Source organism: Paroedura picta, chromosome 1 (genome assembly GCF_049243985.1).
Source record: "Paroedura picta isolate Pp20150507F chromosome 1, Ppicta_v3.0, whole genome shotgun sequence".
NCBI classification, from domain to species: Eukaryota; Metazoa; Chordata; class Lepidosauria; order Squamata; family Gekkonidae; genus Paroedura; species Paroedura picta.
This window is the reverse complement of record NC_135369.1, coordinates 30,666,936-30,680,050: the sequence shown is the minus strand read 5'-3', so window position 1 is coordinate 30,680,050 and position 13,115 is coordinate 30,666,936. Positions and strand designations below refer to the sequence as shown.

The 13,115-nt window shown below is 45.7% G+C and overlaps 1 protein-coding gene across 5 annotated transcripts in view; it reads left to right on the top strand.

Annotated features, from left to right (window-relative positions):
• Positions 1 to 13,115, top strand: part of KIF13B (kinesin family member 13B) — a 173,148-nt gene that overhangs the window by 103,942 nt on the left and 56,091 nt on the right. For all 5 annotated transcript variants that reach the window (XM_077331968.1, XM_077331976.1, XM_077331959.1 and 2 more), the window contains exons 25-31: positions 1,059 to 1,205; positions 2,114 to 2,143; positions 2,957 to 3,056; positions 4,748 to 4,874; positions 9,138 to 9,193; positions 10,786 to 10,910; positions 12,337 to 12,513. In XM_077331968.1, the coding sequence (XP_077188083.1) occupies positions 1,059 to 1,205; positions 2,114 to 2,143; positions 2,957 to 3,056; positions 4,748 to 4,874; positions 9,138 to 9,193; positions 10,786 to 10,910; positions 12,337 to 12,513 (762 nt within the window). The remainder of the gene's footprint in view (positions 1 to 1,058; positions 1,206 to 2,113; positions 2,144 to 2,956; positions 3,057 to 4,747; positions 4,875 to 9,137; positions 9,194 to 10,785; positions 10,911 to 12,336; positions 12,514 to 13,115) is intronic.

The following is a 13,115-nucleotide window of genomic DNA, read 5'->3' as shown; positions in this document are numbered from 1 at the left end:
GCATGCATGCCTAACCAGACTCATGTGTCAATAAGCTCTCATGACCAGGCAGCACCTGGATAAGCTAGAGGGCTTTTGCTTTTCATACCCATCTTAAACAGTCTTCCTGTTTCACATCTTAGGTTAAGCCAGTAAGAGAAGTAGAGGTTTTGATATGTTTCAGCTGTTAAAGTTGATCCTGTGTTTTAAGTATACTTTTAATGCATCTTTGTACTGGGGGGGGGGGGCATAGGCTTGAATGAACTCATAGAAAAGCACCAATCCCCTTTAGTCCCATTTGTTGTGTGAGCAGTGCAGTCAGCAGCCAATCAGGGTCCATGGAAAAGTTGGAGGAACCAGATGAGAAGGGACAAGCAAGAGAGAAAAAGCAGTTTACTGTCAGCTCAGGCCGGCAGGGTCTGAACCTTCAGAGAAAGAAGGACTGGAGAGATCCTTCTCAGAGTTTGCTTCTTGTCTAAGCAGTCTGAAGCAGTGAGTGTACGGAGAGAGGGTTCATGTCTCCAGAGTGTGAGTTGGGAGAGAACTGGTCTCAAAAGACCGTGGGAGTCTCAGCACCTGTAATTTTATGATAAAACGGGCTAGCTTGAGAAAGAGGGTAAAGCTAGTAAAACCGCCTGTGTTTTCTGAGGGGAGTTTACATTTACACTGGGGGGATCCTGACGCTGAGGGGAGGCCAATATTGGCCTCAAGGAAACAAACGTGAGTGCTCTCTCTTCTCCTAAATTGTCACCTTTAATCTTACAAATCCACAGGCCCACCAAGACTGTGTTATATGTATGAATAGTTTCTGTTCCTGATCCTTTGATTCCCCTTTCCCTGAGATTAAATAAAAGATCGTGTTCTTTTTTCCTTTGCTCTCTTGGGTGCTGAACTTCCTCAAAATGGGCATGATCTGTCAGGCAGAGATTGCATGGGTCAAAATTCACATCACGCTCTGTTAAACTCCATATTTAAGACCTTGACCTTCACAGCTGCTTGCAAGGCTCTTGCCAGCAGAGGTCTCCCTCCTCCCAATCTTTTCCCTACCAAAGAAGCTTTCTGCCTCCTGTTTGTTGCAGGGACAGTCCCACCGAATTCAAGTGGAAGTGAAGTCTGTGCAGGAATCCGGAACGTTGCCTCTCATGGAAGAATCCATACTATCTGTCGGAGTAGGTTGCGTTCAGATAAGGAACGTCAAGTCACTAAAAAGCCATGAAAGTTGTCAGGTAAGAATCCTGTAACTATTATGCACAAAAATAGCAGCTCTAAAATGTGCTGCTGCCTTGAGAAAAGTATTATTGGGAGCCAGAGATAGACGCAGAGTTCCTTTCTTCCTATGAACACTGGGAGTAACAGCTTCAGAATGTCTGAAGATATCCTTGGATCTGGGGTTCTTGCCCAGAGAGCTAAGAAGGGAGAGGTACAAGCCTGGGTGTTTCTGTCCCTAGGATGACTGTGCCCCACATGGATTAATAGCTATCTGGGTTGGGAATTTGCAGGTAAGAAGGCAGAGGCAAAATCATCCTTTCTGTCTCTCCCATGAACATAGAAAGAGGCAGGACATTTCCGCACATTAGTAAAAATAGCATTACGCCAGCCGAATGGCGCAGCGCTAAATATTATTGCGCCTTTTTGCTGTCTCACCTTTGTCTGCCGCCCTTTCACACATCTCACCTTCCACAACTGCTGCTGGAAATGGCGAAAGAGAGCAACGTGCCTTATATGCATTGCACATCCGCCTGTCAATTCAGGCAACCAATTTCTTTCCTCCATTGACTAAAATGGGAATTTCAGCTTTTCCCTTTCTCGGGGCCTGGGGTGTGGGTGTGGGGGGTTTGAGATACAGCCTCCAAAATTTCAGGGTAGCTCCAGGCTCTTCCCTGACTCCCCTCCAAATTTCAGAATTATTGGTCCACGGGATTCACTAGATTCAATCCAATGGTATTTACTGTTGTAAGCATGGAAAGAATCACAGCTATCAGGTTATTTCTGAAGCATAGTGGCCAAGCATTCACTGGTGCTCCAGAGGGACAGTTTGGGCCCTGTGGAAAATGGAAGGACCAAAAAGTGCCATGGCTGGATTGGGAGGTGGAGGACTGCCAACTTATTTGAGCTTGCATGATTTTTTGCTTAGGAGGAAGATGACGACATGGACAGTTACCAGGTAAATATGATGCCCTTGTTTTCAGAGGTAGTCATAAGGTCACGTTCCTAATATTCCCATGCTAGAAGATCAAAACATGGCATGTGGTGAAGCACAAGCAATCCCTACAGAAGCTCCCTAGTTTAGTGCGTGCCCTTTCAAGCTGAAGAATCCCATTTGCCTTTTTAGCCACCGAGTCACACTGTCGACTCATGTTCAGTGCATAGTCTACTAAGACCCCCAGATCCTTTTCACATCTACTACTGCCATCTCACGTATCTCATAATGATACACTAGATTTTTCCTAGCTAAAAGCAGAACTTTACATTTATCACTGTTGAAATTCATTTTATTCATTCTAGCTCTTTATCACTGCAGGACTTTAAAATACATGAGCCGTACTATAACGTGTGCCCAAAATATGTATTTCTAGCTTGTGTGGAAGGTGATTAAAATTTAGGCTTGTTGTCACAAGAAGCAAGCAGCCAATTGTGTCTGATTGCCCACATCTTAATTAAGACAAAATTGCCTCACGCATGGCATCATATATAGCAGGGGTAGTCAACCTGTGGTCCTCCAGATGTTCATGGACTACAATTCCCATGAGCCCCTGCCAGCAAACACTGGCAGGGGCTCATGGGAATTGTAGTCCATGAACATCTGGAGGACCACAGGTTGACTACCCCTGATATATAGTGTAATTCATTGCTCACCAGTGGCTGCTTAGTTGTCTGGGTCTTGGAAGCCCCCTGCACATGCAGGCTTGGGAGCCCCAGTTTCCATCTTTTTCTTGGAACCCACTACCTAGCAGAAATGTGTCTAAATCCTCTGTAGGACAGAGACCTGGAGAGGCTACGTCGGAAGTGGCTGAACACACTTACAAAACGCCAGGAATACTTGGATCAACAGCTGCAGAAACTTGTGGGGAAACCAGGTAGGCGAAAACATTGTCAAGCATCCAAAGCAGCTCTTGGGTTGTTGTGGTTGTTTTGTTGTGCTTTTGACACCCAAGATGTTGAGATGCCACCAAATCGCAAGAGAGTCCAGATGAGGACCATAAGGATGCTAAGGAGCTCTGGTTTTATGTATTTATTATTTATTTTATTCATTTGGATTTTTTATGGCTCTGGGTGGTTTACACAGAACACTGCACAACTTTACATGGAACATTATAACAATCTACAGCGTTATACAAATTTCAATAGATTTTAGAACGTATCATCAGAGAGAATAAATGTATTAGCTAAGCTCCGCCCAGATCAAAAATGTCAAACTGTTCTCCGGGGAACTTTGGGGTTTCTTAGAAACTGCTCAGAGGTACTACGATGACAAGATTAGCGATCGGGGACAAGTCCCTCTGCTGACAGTACCAGTCTTTCTCAGCAATGTGCTGCCGTGCGAGAATGTTGGATGTGTTCAGCTAGGGCACATGCGAAGGACATGCAAGATAGTGGTGGTGCCAAAAAGAACCAGGCAGCATTCCACAAAAGGCACGTTTTCTTCTCAGTCCACTCCCCCTCCTCACAGTCCTCAGCAACGTATACGGCAGGGGTAGTCAAACTGCGGCCCTCCAGATGTCCGTGGACTACAATTCCCAGGAGCCCCTGCCAGCATTCGCTGGCAGGGGCTCCTGGGAATTGTAGTCCACGGACATCTGGAGGGCCTCAGTTTGACTACCCCTGGTGTACGGTTTCTTCAGCAGACAATTAGATGCAGAAAGGTTTCCTTGGAAGTAGGAAGTGGTGTAGCCAAATGTGGTTAAGAATTGTCAAGGGAAGGGGTAAAGATGTTTTGATCCCCTGAAGAGCCAGTGTGGAGTAGTGGTTAAGAGCAGCAGGTTCTAATCTGGCGAGCCAGCTGGGTGACTTTGGGCTCATCACAGCCCTGTTAGTGTTGTTGTCACAGGGCAGTAACTTCAGGGCTCTCTCAGCCTCACCCACCTCACAGGGTGCCTGTTGTGGGGAGAGGAATTGTAAGCCGCTTTGAGACGCCTTTGGGTAATGAAAAGCAGGGTATAAAAAACAACTCTTCTTCTTCTAAAACAGGAGGAGGAGGTATTGGTTACAGATTCACTGATGATGGTGTGATTGCTGAACGAATATACTTTTGAAGAGGTAGCTGTGATCATTGAACAAATATACTTTTGAAGCTGGGGAAGGTCATTTCCCTCTTGCTTGTCATTACGAGCTTTCCTGGAGGCATCTGGCTGATTAGCTTGGGACAAAAATACTGGCAGAGATGGGTTGATTCAGAGCCACAGCTTCCTTACAGGAATATGCTTCGATTCAAGTAAAATATTAGACTGCATGGAACTCTAACTTTGTACTGGGCACTGAAATCTCTTTTAGTTCTTCACAGAATCACAGTTTGCAGGATTCTTTCCTTGGGAGTAAGCTTGAAGCACAGACATGTCCTAGGGCACGCTTTCTAACCTTCTGAATGTAGTACAGCAACGGATCAGGCCTTCTAAGGAGGCTCTCCAATATCTTTCCCTGAGACGTGTCAATTTGGTGCTTCTAAAGCAGTGAATATCCTACCCCCCCCCCAAAAAAAAAGCAAGGAAGTTGAGCTTGCTAGCCCATGCCAGTGAAAGCTAAAATTCTGCCAACTGTCGCCCTCTTCCAGACAAGACAGAAGACGACACAGACCGAGAGGCCCAGTTGTTAGAGATGAGACTGACGCTTACAGAAGAAAGAAACGCTGTCATGGTGCCTTCTGCCGGCAGTGGGATCCCTGGAGCGCCCGCGGAGTGGTAAGCCCTCTAAAACAGCCATGGCGGGCAGGCAAATGTCAGCTCTTGTTCCTTTTATATTTTTTTTCTCATTTATTTATTTATTTTATTTATTTCCTGCCACTATTGGGGAACTGTCTCGTGGCGGGTTATTACAAAAATAAAAGCATTAAAAACCGCATAAAAAGAAGCATTTTAAAAGATACAAAACCCCACACTAACACAGTGACTCAAAGAAAAATCCCAAGCCTCCTCCCTGTATTTCCAGCTCCCCCCTTCCCATGCCTCAAGGGAAGGTGCAAGGGTGCTTGCGGTGATCATTCCTGCCAGAGTGAGCACTTCCTCATTTGGACCCTTCCTGCCCAGCCATAGAACCTCCGTCTTTGAACGACTGCGCTTCAGATGACTCTGGTTAAGCCATCTCGTCACTGCTTCCAGACATCTGGCTAAGGATTCTGGTGGTCAATCAGGGTGGCCATCCATCAGGAGGAAGAGTTGGGTGTCATCTGCAACTTAAACCTCTGCAACAGCTGGGCAAGAGGGCGCATAAAGATGCTAAATAGGATTGGAGAGAGGACCGCTCCCTTGAGGGACTCCACATATGAGTTGGAGGCAGTTTGATTCCCTGTCTCCAATTGCTACCTTCTGTCTGTGACCCTAGAGAAAGGAGATAAGCCACTGGAGAGCTGTCTCCAGCAACACTGACCTGCCTTAGTCCAGCTGACAGCAGAGGTCATCCATCAGGGTGACCACCGCTGTTTCAACCCCATGGCCAGGCCAGAAACCTGACTGAGATGGATCTAGGACTGAAGGTTCATCCAGGAATGCTGAAATTTCATCCACTGCATCCCTTTCCACCTTCTTTCCCAGAAATGCTAGATGCGAGACAGGTCGGTAGTTGGTAGGTTCCTGCAGGTCCAGAGGTGGTTTTTTCAATAGTGGCCATGCCACTGCCTTTTTTGCCCTCCGGGAACTCACCTGTTGAAAGGGAGAGGTTGATTATCTCCCAGAGGGGGACCCTATCCTTACATCAGTTGCTTTGAGTAGTCATGATAGGCAGGGGTCTAATGGGCATGTGGTTGGCCGTGCTGAAGCTAGCATCCTGTCCACTTCAGTCTGTGTGAGTTGTCTGAAGTCATTCAAGTGTTCCTTCCAAGGGGCCTCTAGTTTACTTTTTGTGTCCAAGGTTACAGGGAGGTCACAGAGAAATGTCGAGATTTCATCTGTGCAGTAGCTCGCAAATGCCCCACAGCTAATTTCTAATACATTATTAAAAGTCTAAAAGATCTAAAAAACAAATTCCATCCATAATTGACTATTCTAACTTTCAGTGGCAAGGAAGGAGATAGGGAGCAGAGGAGTCTGATTGGCTCCAAATGAAGTGCAGTTGGGGCTTTGATACGGAGGTCAGCTCAATTTAGCGATGTTATACAAGCCCTACAGAACCTTTCAAGGCTCTATTTCATTTGTTTATTTATTACATTTATATACCGCTTTCTCTTGCAGCTCAGATTGGTTCACAACATAATACAGGACAGTAAACAGAATATAATGTGCTCTAAAAATTAATCTCAATAAAATTGCATCAACATTGGTAGACATTTAAAACATTAAAACCATTTAACCATAACTTAACAGATTGCCGGACATAAATAGACTTACAATGTACCTGATGGGCATTTCTGATGGGGTGGGTGGGTCTGGAAGGCTCAGTAGATGTTATCAGCTCACTCCAAAAGCTTGGCGGAAGAGCTCCATTTTACAGGCCCTGCGGAACTGTGCTAGCTCCGGCAGGGCCCAGATCTCCTCCGGGAGCTCATTCCAATAAGTCAGGATCAGGACAGAAAATGTCCTGGCCCTGGGTGAGGCCAGATCAGAGATCACCAACCCGTTGGAATTGGCAGGCTGTACTGCTCTTTGGGAATGCTCTCTTTGTGAGAGCGTTCCGCCAGGGTCAGGGCCAAGAAATCCTTGGTTCTGGTTGAGGCCAGTCTGATGTCCTTAGGGCTGGGAAACATGGGCAAATTTTGCTGGCTTGATTTTAATGCCCTTTTCTGGGGCATACAGGGAAAGCCAGTCCCCCAGGTAAGATGGTCCCAGATATTTTGGGGCTTTAAAGGTCATGACTCTTAGAGAAGGTATAGCAGAAGATGAATGTGTAGATGTAACTAGTTGCCTTCTTTTTGAGGCTACAGTATATAGATTTCTCTCTTGAGGCTGTTGCCCAACCAAAGGTTTTAAATATCATCAGAAAGAGTGCTTGAAGGGCGGGGAGCTGAAGAAAAGGTGGGGGTGTGAGGAAACCTGAATATGTTTGAATCATTTCCTTGTGAAGATAACGAAAACACTGAAATGCTCTTTACTTAAAGCTACAGAATTATTAACCAAAGCTTAATTATGATCGCCTGTAGGAATTGAATCAATATTTATTGCTGCTGCACTTTAGCTGATTTAAAAGAAAAATGTTAATGTTAATTGCCCAGTTCATTCACTTAAAAGGCTGCTCTGTACTAGTGAAACGGCATCGGTGGGAACATTGCGTTTTAGTTTTTTTTTTCTGGGTTTCATTCCCCAAGTTCTCTTTAGTCAGCAGATACGCAGCGCAATCTTTCATTCAGAATGTTGATCATAAAAATCAAACCCAGACTGAGATCATCCGGTTACAGGAGCGGCAGTCACCAACAAGCCAGAAATCCGTGAGCAATTAAATGTGAGAGAGAACATGGAGTTCTGGTTAGGAGAGCGGGCTGTGAGTCTGGATTCAAGCCATGAACTTCCTGGGCGACCCCTTGGCAAACCACTGCCTCTTAGCCCAATTGGTACCTCCCTCCCAGCCTCCATCCTGTGTGTGCTGGAGCATGAATGCCCGACAGGTGTGCCATCATTGGGCAAACCTCTCTTTTTCCCGCATGCTCACTGGCAAACTGGAGCTTTCCTCTGCACAGTGGATGGAAATGGCCTTAAGATTATTTGCATTGTCTTGATTTCACTGTGCAAAGTCAGAAGTTGTTACTGGCTACAGAATTCACATTCCTGGGACTCTCAGCCTTTGTTTAAAGAGTGTGGCGGTTGGGGATAGGGGGGAACACAAGGTTCTAGCCCAGGGGTAGTCAAACTGCGGCCCTCCAGATGTCCATGGACTACAATTTCCAGAAGCCCCTGCCAGCATTCACCCTCCCCCTCCCAAAATGGCCAACAATGGTCCTGGAGGGGGTGAGAAGGGGAGGGGCCCCTGGTGGGCATGTCCACAGCTCTGCTTCCCAACCATATCCTGCACCACTTCTAGATGCCTGAATAATGTTTCTGGGGTTTCTTGACAGTTAAAAAATTGAAAAAGGTTGGGTTAGCACGTTGGACTAGGATCTGGGAGAGCCAGGTTCAAATCCCCACTCTGCCGTAGAAGCAGTCATGGCGATGACCTTTGACTGGTGCCATAGTAAGCTAACGTCCCTCATAACGTTCCTGAGCCCCCGGGGAGGACGGTATATAAATATAATAAATATCATATAAATAAATAGTGTTGTGAAGATGGCATGGAAGACAGGAGAAGGATGTAAGACACTTTGGGTCCCTATTGTGGAGAAAGGCAGGTTACAAATGAAGTAAACAAAATGAAAATGATGTGTAATACACAATGGAAATGTAACACATAGTGGAGAGACTGAGCCGCAAAGCAGAAACTCCTTGATTTGAATCTGATTTTTGCTGCTAGATGAGCTCAACTTTCTGTCTCAGCAACCCCCGTCTGCCATAAGGGGTTAATAATCCTCATGCAGTTGTCAAATTATAGCATAATGCATGTGATGTGCTCTGACCAGTCTGCAAAGCAATGTACAGGTGCTGGGCATCATCAGTAATCCTAGCAGAGCTGGTTGGTGCTTTTGCCCTGCTCATACATGCCTTTCCAAGCCATCTGCACCTAAAACTTGCAATTTGAAGGCAGTCCGGGGTGGGGGGGATGTGGATTTGCGTTTAATCGGGCAGTATAGGCAGGAATAGGTAGGCACAATTAACACTTCAGCAGCCAGTTCTCCAGGGTACCGAAAATGCTTTCCGAGATGAGAACCCGCTTTAAAAATACTGACAGCTTTTGTCCTCTCGCGCTTACAGGAGTAAATTATGATAAAGTCACATTTCCCAAGGTTATCATTGCCATGACCTACAGTCGCATGGGTACAGAACGTAATAGACAGCAGTCTTTGTTTCATAGGAGGGAACATGGCTAGCATTAAACCCGCCTCGATTGATATGCTGCCCATGCTCATGTCTCTTATTTCCTTTTAGGACACCTGTGCCTGGTATGGAGACGCACATTCCAGTCATTTTCCTTGATTTAAACGGTAAGTAGCCAGGCAAAGAGATCAAAAGTGATCCTAAGGAATGTGAGCAAACTCAGCAAAAGGGATTTTATATGAAAAAAGAATTATCATGAGCTGCAAGGGTTGGGTTACAAGCAATCCTGCAGAGAATTGGGGGGGGGGGGGTTAATGGCCATTTGCTTTCATGTCTCTTCCCCAACAAGGGCAGTCACATATATTTTAATTGTGTTTTATTTATTTATTTTCTTGGATTTTTATACAGCCATCCCATATGGCCCAGGGCGGTTTACACGGAACGTTGTGGGACATCATACATTAAATAACAGTCACAACACAACATATCAGTAACAATTCTAACAATAAATATAAGTTTAACAGATTGCCATAATGAATTCATTGCACTATTTCAATAGAACAACTTTAACAGAACCCCTTGGGAGTTTTGCCTTCTGTTGCTATCCTTCAAAGTTTAAGGCTCTGTCACAAAAACAATTGCATATGCAGTATTACTAACACTGCCTTGAAGTTACAGGTGTGGCTAGAGATGGTCTTCTTCCCCAGCCCTTTCTAGCCACAGTACCATGAAGTTGCAATTGACTTATGGGCAACCCTTCGTGAGGGTTTTCAATGGAAGAGACAAACAGAGGCTCTGCATGGCAACCATGAACATCCTTAGTGGTCTCCTATCCAAGTACAACCAGGGCTGGCTGTGCTTAAGTCCCAAAATCTACTGAGATCAGGGTAGCCGGGGCACTCCAGGTCAAGGCCTTCTATTGATAGCTCTTGAACGTACACCACAAAAAAGGATGGTTCGAAATGAGTATAATAACAGAAGAAAGAACCTACCCTAGGCTATAATAAACAATTTCACAATAAATGTAACTAAAAGTGTCTTATCTCTTCTTTTAATAGAACAACCAAAACGGCCTCCAGATTAAAACCACTTTCAAGTGAGTTTTCATCAGTGGTTGTTTTTCAACTTAATGTTTGCTAGTGAAGTCCTTCAATAGGATCAATTCTTCTTGGAAGAATTTAAATGATATATATATGGCCTTTGGCTCACAGGTACGGGGACGTTTAGTCGAAAGACTGTTCCCCAATTAAACTTCCCCGTACCTGTGAGCCAAAGGCCATATATATATTATTTAAATTCTGCCAAGAAGAATTGATCCTATTGAAGGACTTCAGTAGCAAACATTAATTTGAAAAACAACCACTGATGAAAACTCACTTGAAAACGGTTTTAATCTGGAGGCCGTTTTGGTAGCTCTTGAATGTATGCAAGAAAGTGCACAGTATGAACCAGGCATCATATTGCTCTGCACAGATGTGGCCAAACTGTGGCTCTCCAGACATTCATGGACTACATGCTGGCAGGGGCTCATGGGAAATGTAGTCCATGGACGTAAAGAGGACCACAGTTTGGCTACCCCTGCACTCCAGTGTGGAAATGGGTGCATGCATCTCCCTCTCTGGGAAATGGGATTGGGTAGTATCCACAGTGTAGATTCCATTTTCCTTCACCCATGGTGCACAGACATGGGAGATATTCATGTTCATTGCCCTACAGAAGGTGCCCTTTGACCAGATCCCGGTCTCTGTTTCTCCTCTAGCGGATGACTTTAGTTCTCAAGATAACCTCGATGAGCCTGAGGCAGGTGGCTGGGATGCCACCCTGGTTGGAGAAGATGAAGATGAGTTCTTTGAGTTGCAGATTGTAAAGCACCATGAGACTGAGGTAAGGCAAGCAGGGGATCAGTGACCTTGAACAGATGAAGCAACATGATTCTAAGGAAAGCCATCTAGCTCAGTTTTGCTTGCTCCAACTAGCGGTACCTCTTCAGGATCTGAAGATCTTTCTCAGTGACCCTTACTTGAGATGCCAGGAATAGGGCCCTCTTGGGCAGGTCAAGCCAAGTCTGTCCTTCCATTGCTAACAATGCAGGGCCAATAGACAGAAATGAATGGCGCTTACTTTCTGCCTGGAAAAGGCCATCCCATCTTCTCAGCTATTCACAATTTTCCAGCTAGCCCCTGTGGAAGCCTGATGGGGTGGGAGCTACTGTGACTCAAGACCGGTTAGCCAGTGCTGGCTGGTGGTTTGCAGGCTGTTTGCTTGCCCAACATTTCTCAGTCCCAGATACAAGAGCCACCACAGCCTGAATACTGACAAATCATTTCTGTTAGGAAATTCTGTTAAGAAACCAAGAATGGGCTTTATGTTACTAGCTCTTTATATACCAGCAGTCTGCTGTATTTAACTAAAGGTTAGAGTTCAAATCTCCACCTCATGTAGCTGACCGAGCATTTGCTGGCAGGGGCTCATGGGAATTGTAGTCCATGAACATCTGGAGGACCACAGGTTGACTACCCCTGTACTAGGGCACTTGCACTCACTTTCTCCTTAGCCGACCTCACAAGGCTGTTGTGCAGAGTGGAACTGGAAAGGTAATTTTGAGGAAGGGAGTATTAAGAGCCAGTGTGATGTAGTGGTTGGAGGGGTCAGACTAAGATTTGGGAGGTTCAGGTTTAAATCTCCACTCCTCTCTGGAAGCTTGCTGGGTGACCTTGAGCCAGTCACAGACTCTCAGTTTTACTCACCTCATGGGGTTGTTGTGAGGATAAAATAGAGGAGAGGAGGACTATGCAGATTGCTTTGGGGCTCCCATGGGGAGAAATGTGGGATATAAATGAAACAAAATAATTTTTTTAAATGTTGAAAGGTATATATTTTCACTGCTAAGTGGCTTTTAAGGCCTTCTAGAGTTTAAAATGGGGTGAACTGCCAGAACAGTAAATAACAGTTCAGTGAAGTGTAATTAAAACAGCAGCATAAATTTGCATCATCTTAACTTCATCAGCCTCAAATGGTAGAAAGCTACAGCAACAGTAAAAAAAAATGGCAACCTTACAGCAGGGGTAGTCAACCTGCGGTCCTCCAGATGTTCATGGACTAAAATTCCCATGAGCCCCTGCCAGCAAACGCTGGCAGGGGCTCATGGGAATTGTAGTCCATGAACATCTGGAGGACCACAGGTTGACTACCCTTGCCTTACAGTGCAAGAAAGAAAGAAAACAATATGAGCCATCGGAAGCATCCCTGACTGTGAGAGTGAGCAGACTTGGCTCGTCCCTGACTTCTCCCACCTGCATTTGTGCTGCAGGTGAAGGCTGAAGCTTCCTGGGACGCCACAGTTCATGACTGCCCACAGCTCAGCAGAGGGACAGCAGCAGAGCAAAGGGTTTTCCTGATCGTGCGGGTGACGGTGCAACTCAGCCATCCTGCGGAAATGCAGATCGTCCTTCGCAAGAGGATATGCGTCAACGTCTACGGCAAGCAGGTACATTTCCAAGTGGCTGTGCAAATGTCAGGAAAAATGCATGCACACCCCCCTCCCCGTTTATTCTGTCCAAGAGTGCCTCATCCAGCGTTCTGTTTCAACAGCAGAAAAGCAGATGCCGCTGGGCAGCCCAAACACAGGCCTCGAAGGTGCTTCCCCCGTTCTTCACATCTGGTGTCCAGATGCATAACAGCCTCTGTTCATGTGGCGATTCCATTTTGCAGTAGCTAATTCGTTCACCATGATTTCGTCCAGTCTGATTTTTAAAAGCCATAAGGACTGTCAAACGGTAATGACTGGGGAAGGCACTGGCAAACCACCCCGTATTGAGTCTGCCATGAAAACGCTAGAGGGCGTCACCCCAAGGGTCAGATATGACTCGGTGCTTGCACAGGGGATACCATTACCATTACAAGGACTGTCATCACATATTGTGGCAGTGAATTTTGCAACTGGGCTTCGATATGGACAGGAGTGTAAAAGTTAATTTTATTACTCACCTTTGCCTTGTGTGGACCAAGAACTTGCAACTTAAATCTTTTTGTGGTACCGTGTCTTTTGGGGAACGGGGGCTCAAAGCCGAATTCTGGAAGTAGCCTTTT